Consider the following 18,247-nt stretch of genomic DNA (forward strand, 5'->3'; position numbering starts at 1 on the left):
AGGGAGAGAGAAGGAAGAGGGAGGGAGGGAGTGGAAAGAGGAGGAAGGAGGAGATGGTGGCGGTGGTGGGTAATGGTGGTGGTGATAGATGAAAAAAGAAGATGATGTAGATTTTATTTTTTATTTTTTATTTTTTATTTTTTATTATCTATTTAGAGTTATTTTTGATATATTGTAAGAATATGATATTTTTGAAATTATTTTTATTTGTGTATTAGTATAATATTGTATATAACAAATTTATTTTTCAAAAAATGGAGAATCTAAAGAGAGCCAATACAGTGGTTGTATATTTTGCTATGAATTTGACTAGTTTTTCTATTGAAGTGGTAAGTTTTACTTGGACCCAAGTTGGGTCAAACCCGACAAGTTTCTAGAGTGGAAATTTCTTTCCACTTTCCACCCTAGGCAGAAAGAATATTAACAAGACAATTCAGCATGGCTACCCACGACCAAAACTAAAAGAAAAATTGGGGTTTAGTCTGAGGAGTGAACAGCAAATACAAGGCTTTTGTGGGGGATGGAATCTGGAAATCCGCACTGATGAAGCCGCCAACTACAATTCTCCGAATAGTAGCGGTAAATGCAAATTAAAAATTTCAAGATTCAGCAACGGGTATTGGTGGAAGGGTGAAATTGCGGAAGTCAACTAAAGTCAGCCAACTACCAGTCTACAAATTTTCACCCAAAATTACTTGGATTGATATAATTAGACTTCACTATTAGATAGACTTAAGTGATAAAAAAAAACATTATTTCTAATGGATAAGTATCAGCCTCTAGTTTGCAAAAAGAAAGAATACATGATTGTCAAAATGGGCAATTGACTTAAAGGGATAAATTTTAAAAAAAAGACAACTAATTTTGAAGAAAAAAGAGAAGAGAGACCAAAAAGTTAAAAAAAAAAAAAGAATATACTTTAAGGGGATAAATTGTAATTAACCCAAAAAAAAAAGAATGTAGCACCTCGAGATTTACCTTAGAACACTGTTAAACCTTGCAACATTAATTTATCTTAACCCTTACTGTAACTGGATCATCTACTAATCAAAACTTGAGTAGGATAATACATTGAAGATGTAGTTCTAAAAGATTAGTGTAATGCATACCTAGTAAAACCCATACAAAAGGAGTATCTTATGGTTTGGATATATGAAAATTAGTGAGTCAATCTTTTCTCCATTCAAATATTTTGTGTAAATTGAATGCCAAAATATTCTCAACACAATACTATATTATCCACAATATAGTACATGGTTTTTGCCAAAAAAAAAAAAAGTATTGTGGATTATGAATAGTGTTAATTATCTTTTACATTCTAATTAAAATCACAATACTTAATAGCCTAGTCACTTAATAGCTAGCTACTCACACATGAACACACTATGACATTATTATCAATTACTAACTTTACTTGGAAAAAAAAAATACAAAGGTTAACTTGAACCAAGATTGGTGTTTTAACCAAATTTCAATATCGATAAAATTTGTAAAAAGATTCATATTAATTTCGATTTCAATTCAATTCAACTTTGATTTGGTGAATACGAAATCAAATTGTTTTTCTAATAAAACAATGAAATTGTTGACATACAAAGATAATATAAGCTAATGAAATGGTTAACAATGAAATAGCCCAATTTATTGTTCAATCAACTCACATTTACTCATATTCTTAAGAATATTTTCAAATTTGAAATTATTCTCCAAGAATTTCATGCAGTAGGCTGGTTGCAAACATTTTTCACGATTAATTGACTGCCAATTTTCAAATCTTTCAATCTGACATCCATAACTTTTATGACTCGATTGCTTAGACAATAATTTCAGTTTTACACAAATAGTCGATCATCCCTTGCTTCATTCCAACTTCAGGTCGGTTTTTCATTCTTGCATATCCATGTTATACCCCCAAAGTATTATTGTGTCAAACCAATTTTTTTCTATTCTTCCAGCTAATTTTTACTTTCTTCACGCCAATTTCGCTTATGGTATTTAAGCCAAATTTTTAGAAACATTGTTGGAGGAAAAATATCACAAAAAAATAGAGTTATGTGAGAGGCTTTTCTAAACTTAATGTCGCTACATAACATTCATCAGATGCCGCAACGGGGTGATTTTCTTTAATTTTTTAAAATGTCCCAAAAGAAATTTTTATTTCAGTAAGATGCTGCAATACAAGATTTTTTAGAAAAATCATTGAGGATAAACTTTTTAAACAATAAAAAAATTCACCCTGTCACTGTATTTGATGCATGCAGCGCCGATAAGCTTAGAAAAGCCTCCCATAGAATTCCACTTTTGTGATTTTTTTTCCAACAACAATATTTCTAGAAATTTGCAGGGGTTTACTCCTGAATTACTTCCAAATCTTGGGTACGAGCTAATGCCCGCAAGTAGTCTAGGGAGTAGGGGCATATGTTTATTCCCAATCCTTCAGTCCCATTTATGTGGTGGGTCTTTACTTAATGCCGGGTCTACCCAGTTCTTAGTAATTCATTTTTTTGCTTGGTCCACAGAGATGTGTTGTCCTCATCTCATTGGTTCTCCCTACCATGCACAGCTGATTCAGCTTTGCACCATAGATAAAAAGGAGAACTTTTATAATGCAGTTAATAAATCGGTAAAACCACTGGGCCAATGGCTCAGTGGTCACCAGGGAGGGATTAAGTCCATCCTTGGGCCAAATCTCACCAATAGCGAAAAAAATCTAAGAGTTGCCTTTGGTCTAGTTGGGTCTGTATACCCACTAACCCCTACAACAGCCTCCTTAGACTCCCCCTCCCCCTAGAAGTTTTAGTCATTTTAGTACTTTAAGATATTTCTGAAAAAAATTTTGGTTCTTCATCTTTCTTTCTTTTTTTTTTTTCCCTTTTTGTCACCAATTTGGCCCTTGAAAATTTTACTTTTGGTACTAAAATAGTCCTTTAGTCTCCAGTAGGATAACTTCTACACCACTGCTGAACAATCTATCGAGGGAATTTATGTCAAAATATAGACAATGAGTCTCCAAAGAAAATGGTTGAATAACTTCTGAAAAGTTGACCCAAATTAATTTGGGATTTTTGAGGGAAAAAAAGTGAAACCATCTGGTTTTTTTTTTTTTTTTTGGAAGTTCTGCTTTTGCATAAAAAAAAAAAAAACAACGAAACTTAGAGCATTTATTGATTTAGAAAGCAATAGCATGCCTTACATTAGGTCAGAGCTTGTAAGGAAACAGTACTCCTTATTTACGTTTTTTTGCTTTGTCTTAAACTAGAGGTAAGGCTCAAGTCTTCCTCCTAAAATTTTAATATTTTCGTAATTAATAAAGATAGGGTTGACATCCCTTCTCCGCGTATGAAATTTTGAAAAAAAAAAAAAAAGAATGGGCGATTCAGTTAAATACTAATTTCCAGCTTTATTATAAAACTTCGGCAAATTCAACGGAGTCATAAGTTAAGACTTTCAAGCACAACTATCTTATTAGCATTACTAATCCTCAACGCATGAGCTGGATAAAAGAAATGACAGCAAAATCTTCGATGTTTAATTTGTGATCTCGATGAGGTGAGCTGTTGGTGAATCGTGACTCCAATCCGTACAAAACCATTTTTTTTTTTTATAAGAGTAGGAATCTCACCAAAATTCGTCATTTTTGTTGACTTTTTTAAGCCCTCAAGAATCTTCTCCTTACAAGTTACAACCTGGAACCGTAATATTATACACATGTTTAGTTTCTTTCTATTTGCCAAATGCCAATACTTATGATTTGATCTCCAAGATTAGATCTCTACTGCCGAATTTCAAGAATCTTCACCTTCTCATCATATGGAAACTCGTTTGCTTTCTCTCTACTTGCCAAATGGATTGTCAACTTTGTAGAATGCAACCTATATATGTACAAAGAATTATTAGATTCACAAAGTTGACAATTTGTTAGTGCAAAAAATTGACTACCGTAGGGTGCAAAATATGTTCAAATTTTACCAATCGAAATACAAGAAGTATAAAATCATAGAATTAAACAAGTGTGAAACAATAGTACTCCCTCCGTCCCATTTTGATAGTCCCGTTTCTTTTTTCACACAGTTTAAGAAAAAATAGTTAATTTTATTGAAAAAATAAATTTAGATTGCTATTTTCCTAAAATACCCTCACATTAAATATGGTACAACTTTATGGGAACTTGAATTAATTTTAAAAAAAAGAATCAACTCTCATTAAATGGGATAAGTTTATAGTAACAACTACTTACATTGAATAAGGGTATTTTAGAAAAATTAAAATATAACTACATTTTTCAATTAGAAAGTGGACTATAATTTGAGACAGATGAAAAAGGAATACAGGACTATCAAAGTGGGACGGAGGGAGTAGTATTCTTTTTATGATTTTGGGAATTGTGTTCAAAAATCAATCATCACCAATAAATGCAACAAACTAACAATCCACATGATCATTTTGTATCTAACAAGTATGAATCCACTACTTCTTTTGCTTTCTTTTCTTTTTTTTTTTTTTGAGGGAAAATAGCATAACAATTTATTTACATAAAACGTTACCAAGAATCAATCAACTAGTTAAGAAGCCTGAATCAATGAAATAGCCTCTTTTGTCCTACTAACTCTTTTTCTTTTTGTTTATGCCAGAAGACTTATCAATAGTAATTACCATAGTTCTAGCACTCAGCTCGGAAAAAAAAAATTAAAGATGGAGCGTTTGTGCAGTAAATCAGCAAGATCGACAAATTTCTTCCATATTATTGGACATTGAAATGAACTATTATCATTTTCCTTTAGTTGCTAATTTTCATTTAAAACCAATTCAGTTCAATATAGGCAGGCAGGTGAATTTGGCATTGCTAGGGCAGAGTTTTACTTTGTCATAATTGAACAAGTGTAACAAGTTCTTTTTTCATTATGTTTAGTTTACTTTGCAATGAAAAATTGTATGAAAATTCACAAATGGAAAATTTTCCCTTTTTTAGAGATATAATGGATATATCCTTTTTGAGTTTCATCAATGATTTTAGCAATTGAGTAAACTAATATACCCTTTTTTCCTATAATTAGTTAATTTTAAGTCAATTACTTTCTAATCAAATTCATCCTTTATCCATTTTAAGTAATTAAAGAAGTTATATATTATGTTTCCTAGGCGATGCAAGTCAATTACCTCTTTTTTCATAACGATGTTTCCATGGCGCCATTGATTCAGATAGCTTTTTGTTTCCCTTTAGATGTTTTCGCTTATTGATTCATTCTCTTTATTTTTGTTTTGGAGAAAAGGTAACCATGTATTGTAATATATACGTCGCTCTCTTACATGTTGCCTTACCACTGCGGTTAGGGTGAGCAAAAAAATTAAATTATGGAGTGATATTCGATGGAAACTTTTAACTAATTTGTTTGTGAGTCCAATTTTTTATTCTATTTAGCTTCAAAATGTGTCTTACATTTTTCATTTATTAATTCACAAAATTTACTATTTTAGTTCCTTTGGAAAAATAAGATGAAGAGTCTCGTCATTTCTTTTATTTTTAATAACAAAACGACTGAATCTATATTATTTCAAATCATAAACTCATTACAAAATAGTGCAAGTAAAAAGAAAGAGCCCTCATCTCCAATTCTTACAACTAGAAACTTTATTCGCATAAAGCCCCAATTATAGGGGAAATGGGGTCTCTCCAATTTTATAAACTAATAGAATTTTGATGTAAATTAGTACAATTTTAGAGTAAATATGAACTATATCTAAGTTGATGTAAAGCTCACAATTACATCAAAAATATATTCCCATTTGGTAAATGAGTTTTTTGCTGTTTGTTTAAAACTTTATTATAACTTAATATAAAAGTTGTAGGAAAAATTTTTGAAATATGTAATTTTTTGTATATTTTCAATTTTTGGGTATTTTGAAATATATAATTTAAAAATTTTGAGAAATTTTTTGAAATTACTGTAGTTAAAGTTATTAAAAAACTTGTAGAGGACAAACTTGGCCAAAAACTTATTTGTCAAATAAACCCTTAGTTTATACCAAAATTATTTCAGTTTATAGAACTAGATGGAATCTCAACACGAGAGCCCCGGATCCATAGCTATTCGATTCTTACTAGTCAACTTGAATAGGAGTAATTTGCCAGCCGGGCGTCATATAACAAGTTCCCCATGTGAAACTCATCACTTCCAGGATCTATGACTTAATTAATGACATTTACTTCCTTTTCAACCACTTATTCCTTTCTCATGTGTACTTTTTTTTTTCCCGATAATAATAACATTTATATAACATAATCGATCATATTTTACTGGGAGCGGAGCATAAAGAGCTTGTATAAGGAAATAACAGATATATAGATCTGATTAGATCAAATGGGTGTTCTGACACATTTTTAAAATTTTTTTTACTACAGATGAGGTTTGAATCCCTGATTTACAGTCCAAAGAAAAATTTAGCCTTTTTTGATGATCATTAAGCCAAAGATAGTGGTTTCTTTCTCATATGTACTTATTTTTTTCGACAATGATAATATTTATATAATGTAATCTATCCTGTTCTGCCAAGAGAAGGGGAGACTAATCTATCCTTTCTCACGTGTACTTACTAGAGTAATAAATAGTACAGAAATACATTTGTACTTCTAGATTTCTAATATCTGAAGTTATATGTGATGAAGTTAGCATATAGACCAAGCAAACTAAAGTCTTGGTCTACTTCTCAAATAAGCAAAACCAAATCTCAACTCTTCGGTTTTCCACCAAAACCACATTCCACCCATCAATCCTTCCATCCATGGCTGCCACAGTAGTCCCCGGAGCCTACCAGGCCAACACATCGCTGGCGGTTACTGACTGGCTAAACAAAGGTGACAACGCATGGCAGATGATATCGGCGACGCTCGTTGGCCTCCAAAGCGTGCCAGGTTTGGTCATCCTCTACGGCAGCATAGTCAAGAAGAAATGGGCAGTAAACTCAGCTTTCATGGCCCTTTACGCCTTCGCGGCCGTGGTCATCTGCTGGGTAACGTGGGCTTACAAGATGTCTTTCGGCGAAAAACTCCTGCCCTTTTGGGGAAAAGCTGGACCGGCTTTGGGTCAGAAGTTTCTCATCGACCAAGCAGCACTTCCGGCTACTGCTCATTACCATAAAAATGGCACCCTTGAGACTGCGATGGCAACTCCTTACTATCCCATGGCGTCGATGGTGTGGTTTCAGTGTGTTTTTGCGGCCATAACGGTGATACTTCTTGCGGGATCTGTTCTTGGGAGGATGAATATCAAGGCTTGGATGGCTTTCGTGCCTCTTTGGCTTACATTTTCATATACTGTGGGTGCATTTAGCCTATGGGGAGGAGGGTTCTTGTTCCAATGGGGTGTGATTGATTATTCAGGTGGATATGTCATTCATCTTTCCTCAGGGATTGCCGGCATTACTGCTGCTTATTGGGTTAGTATTTTCTTCTCTTGATTTTGCCTTTTTTCCCAGCAACGATGGCTGAATTTGCATAATAAACTTATACATTTGATGCCGGAATTTTGATAGTATCACAAACACTGTAATTATTGGCGCCGGTATGTAGATATATTTTGGTCTTACAAGTCTATAAAAATGTCCCAGATTTCAGAATTAAGCAAAAATATAGCTTGAGGTTTTGTTGGATTTTAAATAACTTTAGATTTACGTGGTTAAACATGCCAAAAAAAAAAGAGTTAGGTGGGTCGGTAACTTTCAAAATCTCATTTTACTGAAAGTAAAAATATTTAAACCACGATTAATTACACAATACAAACCCATTGGATCTTGGAATATTAATCCATCCCTAGCTTAGGATCAGATTCTCTCAAGTCTTTTATTCTTTTCATATACTGGAACTGGAGAATTTTTATCTTTTAAGGCATACAAAAGCAATAGCTCAATGTCCATTTCCATCAAATATTTTGGGGAATATTTGGTCAAGTTTTGCTTAGTAAACTTCATAACCAACAAAACATGCCATTATTTATAAACATTTCTTTGTGTGGTCCAGGTCCAGCAATATGCACGTTTCTTTCTGTGGCAAGGAATTTATTAAGGTTTCCTAGGAAGAAATCTGAGATTAATTTTCCCTGTAGAACTCCCTAAGTTGAGATACATCTCACCAACTTCTTACTTTTAGTTGAAATTGATCGATAGTGGCAAGAGAAAAGTTAAGGCCGCCAATAGTAACGTGTTTGGAACATTTTTCTATGGTGATACATGCGTGTCATTTGTCCTTCCTTGATGTTTCCTAAATCATGAGGTCTTGCAATCACATACTATATGGTTAAGTGATTATCTTGAAATTCCTAAATCAATAGCGGTCAAAACTTTCTTGGAATTTACAATAATGTAAAACAATTTACATGCGTGTGAGTTTTTCTTTTCCGTTTCTTTTTTGTTGCAAAGACAAATTTATGTGTTGACTTTATCATATTTAAATCATATATACTTACTTGAGTGATCATCACAACTTCATATAACAGTGCAAAAGGCCATGTAACAGCTTGGGAGGGCTATCCTGAAATTGAATTACTAAATCTCTGAATATAAGAACTATAAATTTTCGGTTTAATTTATTTTTACAGCTATATTTACCACAACAACAAAAGAAAGTTTTTTTTTGTGGGTGGGGGGTGGGGGGGTTTGCGGGGGAAGAGTTCTAAGGAAATTGTTCAATGTCTTTGAATCTCATGAAACACAAATTTTGAAGTAATCAATCTATGTGTTCAACGTAAATTGAAACAAATTTTTGGTAATTTTTCATTTGGGCTATGGACAATGTCAATGTATAATCATAGACGGAACCAGAAAATTTAGTTAAAGGGAGTGAGGTTTAATATATCTAAAGTTATGCATATATTATATAGTATTTCAAAATTTTTAAGGGCAAAAATTTGAATTTACAAAGAACATATTTAAAATTTCTTAAAATTTTAAGAGAAGAAAATCTATGTCTTAAAAACTTGAGAAGATTTTCTTACCCAAAGAAAGGGATAATTTCAAAAATCTCCTCTGAGGTTTCTGACTATTTCACTGGCCTCCCTTCAGATTTCAAAAATTATATTACCCTTCCTTGAGGTTATCTTGTAACATTTAGACCCAACCAATAATTAAAAAGTGATATTGAGAAAGAGAAGATAATATGATTCCATCTTTGCCTCTCTTCTACTATATTATTTAATTAATTCAATACCAATTGATACATTAAAGAAAAACACTAAAATTTACTGTTTATCATTAGGGATCAAATCAGATATAGCATAAAAAAATAGTATATCATTATATATTTTTCAATTAATAAAAGATTCAAATTACTCTTTTTAGTTATATAATCATTATCAAACACGATCAACAATAACAAATAATTAAAAAATTTGCAACCAAAATATTAAGGTATTAAGTATTCTTGTCAACATAAATATTCTTGTCAACATATGAAGGTTAGTTGTTGAGATTTTTAGGTATTAAAGTTTGCTCTTTGTAATATTTTGGTTACAGCTTTTTTAATTATTTGTTGTTGATCTTGTTTGATAATGGGTTTGTAACTAAAAAAAGCAAATTGAATCTTACATTAAGTGAAATATATATAATGATATACTGTTTTTGACGCTATATGTGATTTAATTTCTGATGATAAACAACAAATTCTAGTGTTTTCTTTAATGTTTGGGATGGTATTAGATTAATTAAACAATTTTGTAGGCAATGATGGAATCATATTTGCTCTCTCTTCTAATATCACTTTTTAATTATTGGTTGGACTTAAATGTTACAGGATAATATATTTGAAGGGAGGTTAATGTAATTTTCAAAACTTGAAGAGAGGGCAGTGAAATACTTATAAATCTTAGTGGAGGTTGCTGAGATTATCCAAAAAAAAGAAAGAAAAGTTTTGAGACTGTCACCATCCTCTTGTTATTTTCCAAGTTGCTCTTATACTAGGTTACTAGGTTCCAAGGCCTTGCAATTAATTTTTCCACCAATATTCAGGAGCTTTTCATGAAGACTTTGACTATGAATAAGGCAATTGACAATGACAAATGGACGATGTCCCCCGTATGCTTCCTACTTTTCCCGCTGCACTACGTAAAGCCACATGCTGTATACTAACGTCAAATAGACTAGAAGGATTTGGACCTAGAGGAAATTTTGAGTAGGTCATCCCCTTTCTTTGTGAAACAAAATTAATTGAGGTCACTAATTGATTATTTCAATAGATGGTTATCAATTTACGTTTGACTATTATTTCTTTAGATTAGATTTTTGATATAATTATTGTAAAAAAAAATGTTGAGTAGGAGGTACATAGCATGGAGAGGAGAAAAACTTCTTTTGTTACATTTTTTTTCCTAACAAAATTGTATATTGAAAACTCCATTTTTTAGCCTATTTTTATCTTATGTACCCATTTATCTGAAGAATTGTTAGGATATTATTTTCTAAAATCTCTTCAAAAACACACCATTGAAATGGAGTTATTATATATTTTGGGATGATGAATCAACATATAAGTCTATGCTGGTAGTAACACTTGGTATACTTATAAAGTATTGTAAGTGGTTTCTTCATGATAATTTTACTTAGAACTAATTAATTCTTATTAAAGGTTGAGGTCTCAGAAATTAAAGATTTTGGATTCAAATTCCCTTACCCCTTCCTTACTTCTTAAATCCCACCTCTCCCTTGTTGAAAACTTTTTTTTAAAAAAAATTCTTATTAAACAAATACATTATAGCCAATAAGTCGGGCCCCGTAAGAATTGATCCGAACACCTATGTGTCGACAAAAAAAAAAAAAAATACACTACAGCCAATGCTTGGGAGGGATTTAATTACAATATGAAGTTGAAACATTTTTTTTTATTAACTATATCTTTTTCACTTTATTGAGGTCTAAATCCTTCTACCAAATCAGCCGAAAAGTTTGAAAGGTTATTTCACGCCTATTGAATCTTGTGTCCTTCAAACCTAAATTGAACATCATAAATTACCAAATACAACCGACCCATTAGGAATTCTTAACTCATGGTGGTGGGAAGATAACTCTTTATTTTGTTCACATTTGTGTAGTTGACATTTTGACTTTTCTGTCCCATAGTCTAATTTTGGTGTCCATTATAACCAGTGAAAAATGTGGGCATTGACAAAATCACATTATTCTGTACGATGACAAAAAGGGCCCATAGAAGCTCCTATACATAAGTCGTCTCTAGTCATTCCGTAGAATTAGGCGTTTAACATTCCTTCTCATGAAATAGACTTTCTGGCTTGTCTCCCTGCAGAGAAAGACTTATGGGTCCACGCTTTCGACTAGAGACCACTTATGTATTTTCTGAAGTTTTTGTAAGAAAATATATTGTAATAATTTGATATATATAAGATAAAAAGGTAATTAAAAAATATGTTCATAAAAAATATAAAAGTTTTTTTTTTGAGGAAAAATGAATTTCCAAACAAGTTTGAATCTTATTCTACATTTTTACTTTAAATGTTTTTCATGGGTACACGCTTTCAACTCTCAATCATTATCTGAGAGATATTGCAAGGGGGACAACAAATGTTAGTGCTTACATTTAAGTATACATTAGATGTATTTTCAGGTCCCAAAATCCTTTTTCCTTTTTCATTTTTCTGATTTTTTCTTTATTTAGGATGGAATATGGATAATAGATGTAGAAAAGAATTTTTTTTCTAACTTTGAGGAAGAAAGTCAATTTATGAAAGATGATTAATAAGTTAAGCATGATATGATTAAGAAAGTGTGGATTTCATGTTTTTAGTTTGGTTCTCATATGGTGTGGACAGATTGTAAATTGGTGAATGTATTTGGCTTGCGCATGTCTTGTGGTGCACCATATATAGTAATTTAAAGATAAGAGACTAATTAAATTAGTCCAAAATATTAAGGAAACTTGTAAAATAATCTCTTTTTTTTTTCCTCATAGGAATGACTACTAAATCTCATTACTTGATTGGGCAAAGAAAGGTATCTTATGTTCCCAATCAACAACTCCAGAAACTTTACTGGCAAAATGACCCAAGAATGATGTCAGAAATGAACAACATAATCCAAAATCAAACTACAATTGAACCATCATCCTTCTTTTAATTTTTTTTACCAGCACGGGAGACGTGCGATTTAAGAAACGAGGAGGGGAAAGGAGCATTCGAACTCAAAACCTATACGTTCTGTAGCCTCAACCTTAATTATCATCTTATCTTGACTGATAATTTAATTAAAAAATGTTAATTTAGTAAACAACATGAAAATATTAAAATAACATTATATATATATATATATATTTCTTACAGGTTGGTCCAAGATCAAAAAATGACAGAGAGAGGTTTCCACCAAACAATGTGCTACTAATGTTAGCTGGGGCAGGGTTACTGTGGATGGGATGGGCAGGTTTCAATGGAGGAGACCCGTATAGTGCCAATATTGACTCTTCCATGGCCGTCCTCAACACCAACATTTGTGCTGCAACAAGCCTTCTAGTGTGGACGTGGTTAGATGTCATATTCTTCAATAAGCCCTCCGTAATTGGAGCTGTTCAAGGCATGATTACTGGCCTTGTTTGTATTACTCCTGGTGCAGGTATGTCTGCCCTATCTTTATTTCCTCTCCAACTATTCTGAGCATTATTTCGCACTGGGACATTGCATACTTTTCAACTAAGGCTAAAATTGGTTAATTCTGCGACGAGTTCATGTGAAGAAAGACGTAAATATAAAAAGTTTGTAGGTCGAGAAAGCCTTTGTCTAACAATTAACGTTGAGATTTCAGAAATTAGAGATTTTGGATTTTTGCTTCACATTTCTTACTTTCCAATTAAGGCTAAAATTGGTCAACATGTGCACGTAGTGAAAAAAAATCTAAATTTAAAAAGTTTGCGAAATTCGTTTGTGCAAATGGACATTAAACTATTTAAAATTCTTTATTTTGGTCATTAAATTTTTTTCATTCAACATGGTCATTTAATTAATAAAAATATTTAATTTTTTTCAAATCTTAGCTTTGTAATGATCAAATGGTGTAATGATGTTGGGGATGGAAGGAAATATTTGACTAGTAGCAATATAAAATATGCTTTAGCTTTAAAAGTTATACACACAATAAAAATCGCATATGAAATTTTAGAAAACTAGATGTCTAAGAAATTGGGGTTGATGCATCTGAAGTTATGATATAATTTTCTAAAGTTATGAAATTGGAGTTCCTCAAATTCCCCTTCGCGGATTCTACCCTAGAATAAATCAAATCAAACCAAACCAAGTGGTCGCACAGGAAATGAAAACAAATGAAGCAACTACCCTGAAAAAGCTCACTTAGATGTAACTTTTTATATGCTTGTTTGAAAATTGATTCTCCTCAATGGCGGAGTCAAAACCCGAGGGTAAATTTTCAATATTACATGAAATGAAGTAATAGTGTGATTAAAATTAATGGATATTTTTGTTAAACATATGTTCTCTTTTTTAAATTAATAGGTTTTGAAATTCATATTATTCTTGAATTTAGAAGTGAAAATCATTCTCTCTATTTTAATTTAAAAACTTTGAAAGAATTTATTCTTAAAATAACTTCCACAACTAATTTTAAGGAGATCCAAAATTCATGTTGATTGTAATAATTATGAATTTTTAATTGTTTGGGGACCACTACATATTCAATGAAAAAAGAATACATAAAATTTTAGTGGGGCCAAAATAAGAAGTAATTTTTAGAAGTTTTAAATTTTCTGAACCTAAAAGCTGATTTGCTGCCACTTAGATCCATGTCGCTCCACCATGTTTCCCCTTATTTTATTGGCAAAGTGTCCAACCTTTTGAAAAGTGGGCAGTCCAAGGTTTGCATGATGAATTTGGGCAGAAAAGTCAAAGTTGGAGGCTGTAAGTACTTCTAGATAAAATTAGCTTATTCATTTAATTGTCAATTGATTTTTCCTTTTAAATCAATGATGAATTTGGTCCGCTTTATAGTGGACTGGTAATCACGACAAGTTGAATTTGCAGATTTCTTGCTATGTTAAGATCTCCATGATGTTACTTTGAGTGGCTTAACAACCAAGCATAACATAGGTTGACCAATTCAATATTCTCTAGAAGTCATGATCAATAAAGGCAATTCAAGAATGCCTAATAATTCCATCTTTTGGACAATGACTTTATTATAAACAAAATCACTCATTAAAACAGTAAAAATACTCTGAATTGTAATGTAATGCTGAGATTACATAGAAATTTAAGATATTTCTCGATTACACACTGAAGGAGACATTCAAAGGGTTCCCAAAAGCTTTTTTAGGTATGTGTGAAAGCTATTTATTTGCAGCAAGATGCTTGTTGGACTGCCTAATCTCAAGTGTTTTAGTAATATGAACAAGAAAATTTGAAATCTTTTAGAAATATGTTCTATATATATATATATGTATGTATGTATGTATGTATGTGTACACAAAAACTATACATCTATGTACTTGCAAATACAAATGCACATGAAATTGTTCCACAGTTTGTAAATTCACAAATCATGTGGCTTTGTTCATAGTTACTAGTTAGATTGATTTAGGGGCTGCTTGGTTTAGGGGTTTTGGTACTTGAAATTACAATAATTCCAATACTTCGCGCTTGGTCCAGTGCAATGGAAATTGAAATATTGAAATCATGTCTTAAATTTTGACCATTCATAATTTCCGACCAAATTAGGAGGAATTGACCAAAACCCTCATTAGTAGACCCTCTATCCATCATTGCATTTCCCTTTCCAATTCCAAACCAAGAACCAAGCGCCCCTTTAGTTGAGCAATTCTTGAGTCTAATTTTTCTATTCAAGGACGGCCCAGATAATTTGCTTTGAAGGGATGAACTTCATATACGTGTAAAATTTAGAGTCAATATCAAATTTTTTGAAAAGTTCTATGGAGGAAAAAGTTTGATTTATTGAGAATATTTTGGAAATTTTTTTTATATTTTCAAGGGGAAAATACATAACTTGCTAGGACTAGAAGATGTTGACATTCACATATAGGTCATTGTAAAAGTTTGCCAATTGCACAATCAAAGCAAAGGGCCTTAATTACACAAACTCCCTCACAACCAGGGAGTTGTTGGTTATTCCTTTTTGAGTTCATCAGCAGTTATAATTGTATAGGTTAATTCAACTTTTTCTTTTCCTCTTTTCTTTTCTTTCCTTTTCTTCTGTATCCCGACATGCCACAGCTTGGCTAATAATTGATTCATCAGTGAGTACTTAAATAGTTCAATTACTTGATTTAATAAGTTTTAGAAGGTAAGCATTATTATCTAGTCCACATAAATCTAAGTTGATCAAGACTTCTCCCCTGACTCCAGATTCCAAAAGGAAAAAAGAAAAACCACGTTTCCTGCAAGGCAAAATTCAGAAAAAATAATTTAAGTCTTTTTTTAAGCCTTTAATTAGAATCTTTGTGATTGGAATTGGTAACCACCAACTACTGGTATCAATCACTTTTGTAAGATTATAGTAATTACATAAAACATAACAATGTTGATGAAACATACAATAAGGCAGAGCACATGATGAGTCAATTCCAAAAAATATGAATAGCGAAATACCAATTAGAATAAATAAAGAAATGTTAAAGTGAGATGAAGACATAAGAGAGTTAGGAAGTGATGGCACAATAGATTTGATAAGAAACAAGAAAAACAAGGAAAAGGAAAAGGAAAAGGAAAAGGAAAAGGAAAAGGAAAAAAGAAAAAAGAAAAAAGAAAGGAAAGACTAGCTCATAACTGAAGGGATGATTCTTTATGTATTCTTGACTGGAAAATTTAATTCACAATAATTGATCGCGAGTTTTGGAAAGGTTAGTTGCCGATTAACTGAACTAGCCCCGAACAATTTGCAACTTTCCACTAATTGTAGGGAAGTTTAGTACTGTAATTAAGCCAAGCAATGATAATTTTAAATTCTTTTTATGAACAAATTGTTTTGCGTTACACCGTATAACGAAGTGTCTAGTGGACATTTGTTAAGATAGAGTTCAAGTACTTAATTTTTAAAAATGTAGATTTGAATTGAAAAAGTGTATAAATGTAATTTGAAGAATTAATTGTGCATTCATATAGTATTTTGTGTTTGATTTAGATGCATTACCGAGTAGTGAATATCTTTTAGAAAAAAACCCTTATGTCTTTTTGAATCATGCCCTAACATACCAAAATGTGTGTTACAGGCCTTGTTCAAGGATGGGCCGCCATAGTGATGGGTATTCTCTCAGGCAGTGTTCCATGGTTCACCATGATGATTGTTCACAAAAGATGGACTTTGCTTCAAAAAATTGATGACACACTGGCTGTATTTCACACTCATGCTGTGGCTGGCTTTCTTGGAGGCATTCTTACTGGACTCTTTGCAGAACCTACACTTTGTTCCCTTTTTCTACCTGTTGCAAACTCTAGGGGTGGAGTGTATAGAGGTGTTGGTGGTGTCCAAATCTTGAAACAAATTGTTGGTGGCGGTTTCGTCATCGGGTGGAACATTGTAGCCACATCAATCATTTGCTTCTTGATAAGCTTAGTTATACCTTTACGCATGTCTGAGGAACAACTGAAGATTGGAGATGATGCAGTCCATGGAGAAGAAGCATATGCTTTGTGGGGTGATGGGGAGAAGTATGATATGACAAGGCATGGTTTCTCTTCAGATGATACAATGCACGGAAAAACATCTAGTGGTGCTACTCAAGTTGTTTGATAGTATAAATACTGAGATAGTTTAGAATTTGAAACCTCAAATAGTCACTTATATTTATATATCATTTTTAGATTGTTAACTAGCATTTTGTCTATGTTATGTCAATGAAACTATTCCATCCCATGTCAAGGCATGTTGATATTTTTGCAAGTATAGAAGAAACATGAATTTTGCAATTGTGTATACACCTTTTACATATTTTGCAATTGTTTAAACATGAATTTTGTCTTTGTTATGTCAATGAAACTATTCCATCCCATGTCAAGGCATGTTGATATTTTTGCAAGTATAGAAGAAACATGAATTTTGCAATTGTTTATACACCTTTTACATATTTTGCAATTGTTTAAACATGAATTTTGTCTTTGTTATGCCAATGAAACTATTCCATCCCATGTCAAGGCATGTTGATATTTTTGCAAGTATAGAAGAAACATGAATTTTGCAATTGTTTATACACCTTTTACATATTTTGTCTTTTACATATTTTGCAATTGTTTAAACATGAATTTTGTCTTTGTTATGTCAATGAAACTATTCCGTCCCATGTCAAGGCATGTTGATATTTTTACAACTATAGAAGAAACATGCATTTTGCAATTGTGTATACACCTTTTACATGTTTACTTTAGGGGAGTGTATACACTTGAGGGATGACCACCAGTGAGGAAAATATGAGAATCAGGCTTCAAGTCATAACTTAGTTTCACTTTTCCTTTAGACTAAATTTGCTAGTGTAAATCAAAATGGATAATTTTCTTTGAGAATAAAATAAAATGGTCATGATAACACTTTGAACTGTTGTTTCAAGATCCCAAGAAAAAAGTGTTTTTAGGATTTTTACATAATTTCGTAGTATTGATAGAATGATTTTCTATAGCAATTCATCCCCTCAATTGATATTTTATAGGTTATGGTGGTTACAAATTACAACCATTTCTAGTCATACTTATTCACTGCCAAGAGTAGTTATTTCCTTGTGAGATTGTAGGAATGATTGCATCACTCCAATCTAAAATGAACAGTCGCAACTCACACTTTTAAAAACTATCGAACAATCTCCTGCCACTTTCAACGGTTGAAAATGCACTTTAAAAGATCTTTAGCAAATTCTAAAAATCTTATGCATAAGTAATGATCTTTTTAATCAAACCAAAACCTTAGACAAAGTTCTATTAACAAATCTGTATGATATGTTAGAAAAATTTTGAACTATACATGGACTGAGTATGCTACATAAACATATCTCATATATATTTCATAAATAACTACTAATTCTATATGACGGTACATTTTTAGGCCTCATAGGCCTTATCATTTTTATGAATGTTTCAAAGCCAAACCCTTCAGCTATTGAGATGTATTACTTCCATATTTATATATAGGCAAACTCTTCATGCTCCTGCTATTTGTAGCATTTCCAAGGCTTGTCAAGTATCAATGACTCAACCTTTTCTAGCTTGTAGGAATATACTAAGCACTATTTTACCTTGTTATGGATTAA

The 18,247-nt window shown here is 32.0% G+C and overlaps 1 protein-coding gene across 1 annotated transcript; it reads left to right on the forward strand.

Annotated features, from left to right (window-relative positions):
• The first annotated feature begins 6,681 nt into the window (after nt 1–6,681).
• On the forward strand, nt 6,682–16,909 carry LOC113777944 (ammonium transporter 3 member 1-like). The gene is made up of 3 exons (XM_027323181.1): nt 6,682–7,434; nt 12,318–12,603; nt 16,223–16,909. Exons 1-3 carry the CDS (start codon nt 6,781–6,783, stop codon nt 16,741–16,743), a joined length of 1,461 nt encoding a protein of 486 aa, XP_027178982.1. The 5' UTR covers nt 6,682–6,780; the 3' UTR covers nt 16,744–16,909.
• The last annotated feature ends 1,338 nt before the right edge of the window (nt 16,910–18,247 follow it).

The sequence above is a fragment of the Coffea eugenioides genome, chromosome 7 (genome assembly GCF_003713205.1).
Source record: "Coffea eugenioides isolate CCC68of chromosome 7, Ceug_1.0, whole genome shotgun sequence".
In the NCBI taxonomy this organism is placed as follows: Eukaryota; Viridiplantae; Streptophyta; class Magnoliopsida; order Gentianales; family Rubiaceae; genus Coffea; species Coffea eugenioides.

Excerpts from the sequence above, each read along its gene's own strand:
- LOC113777944 (XM_027323181.1), top strand. The coding sequence starts at position 6,781 with ATGGCTGCCACAGTAGTCCCCGGAGCCTACCAGGCCAACACATCGCTG. Across the intron at positions 7,435-12,317 it reads GCATTACTGCTGCTTATTGG|GTTGGTCCAAGATCAAAAAA; the intron begins GTTAGTATTTTC and ends TATTTCTTACAG. Across the intron at positions 12,604-16,222 it reads TTGTATTACTCCTGGTGCAG|GCCTTGTTCAAGGATGGGCC; the intron begins GTATGTCTGCCC and ends TGTGTGTTACAG.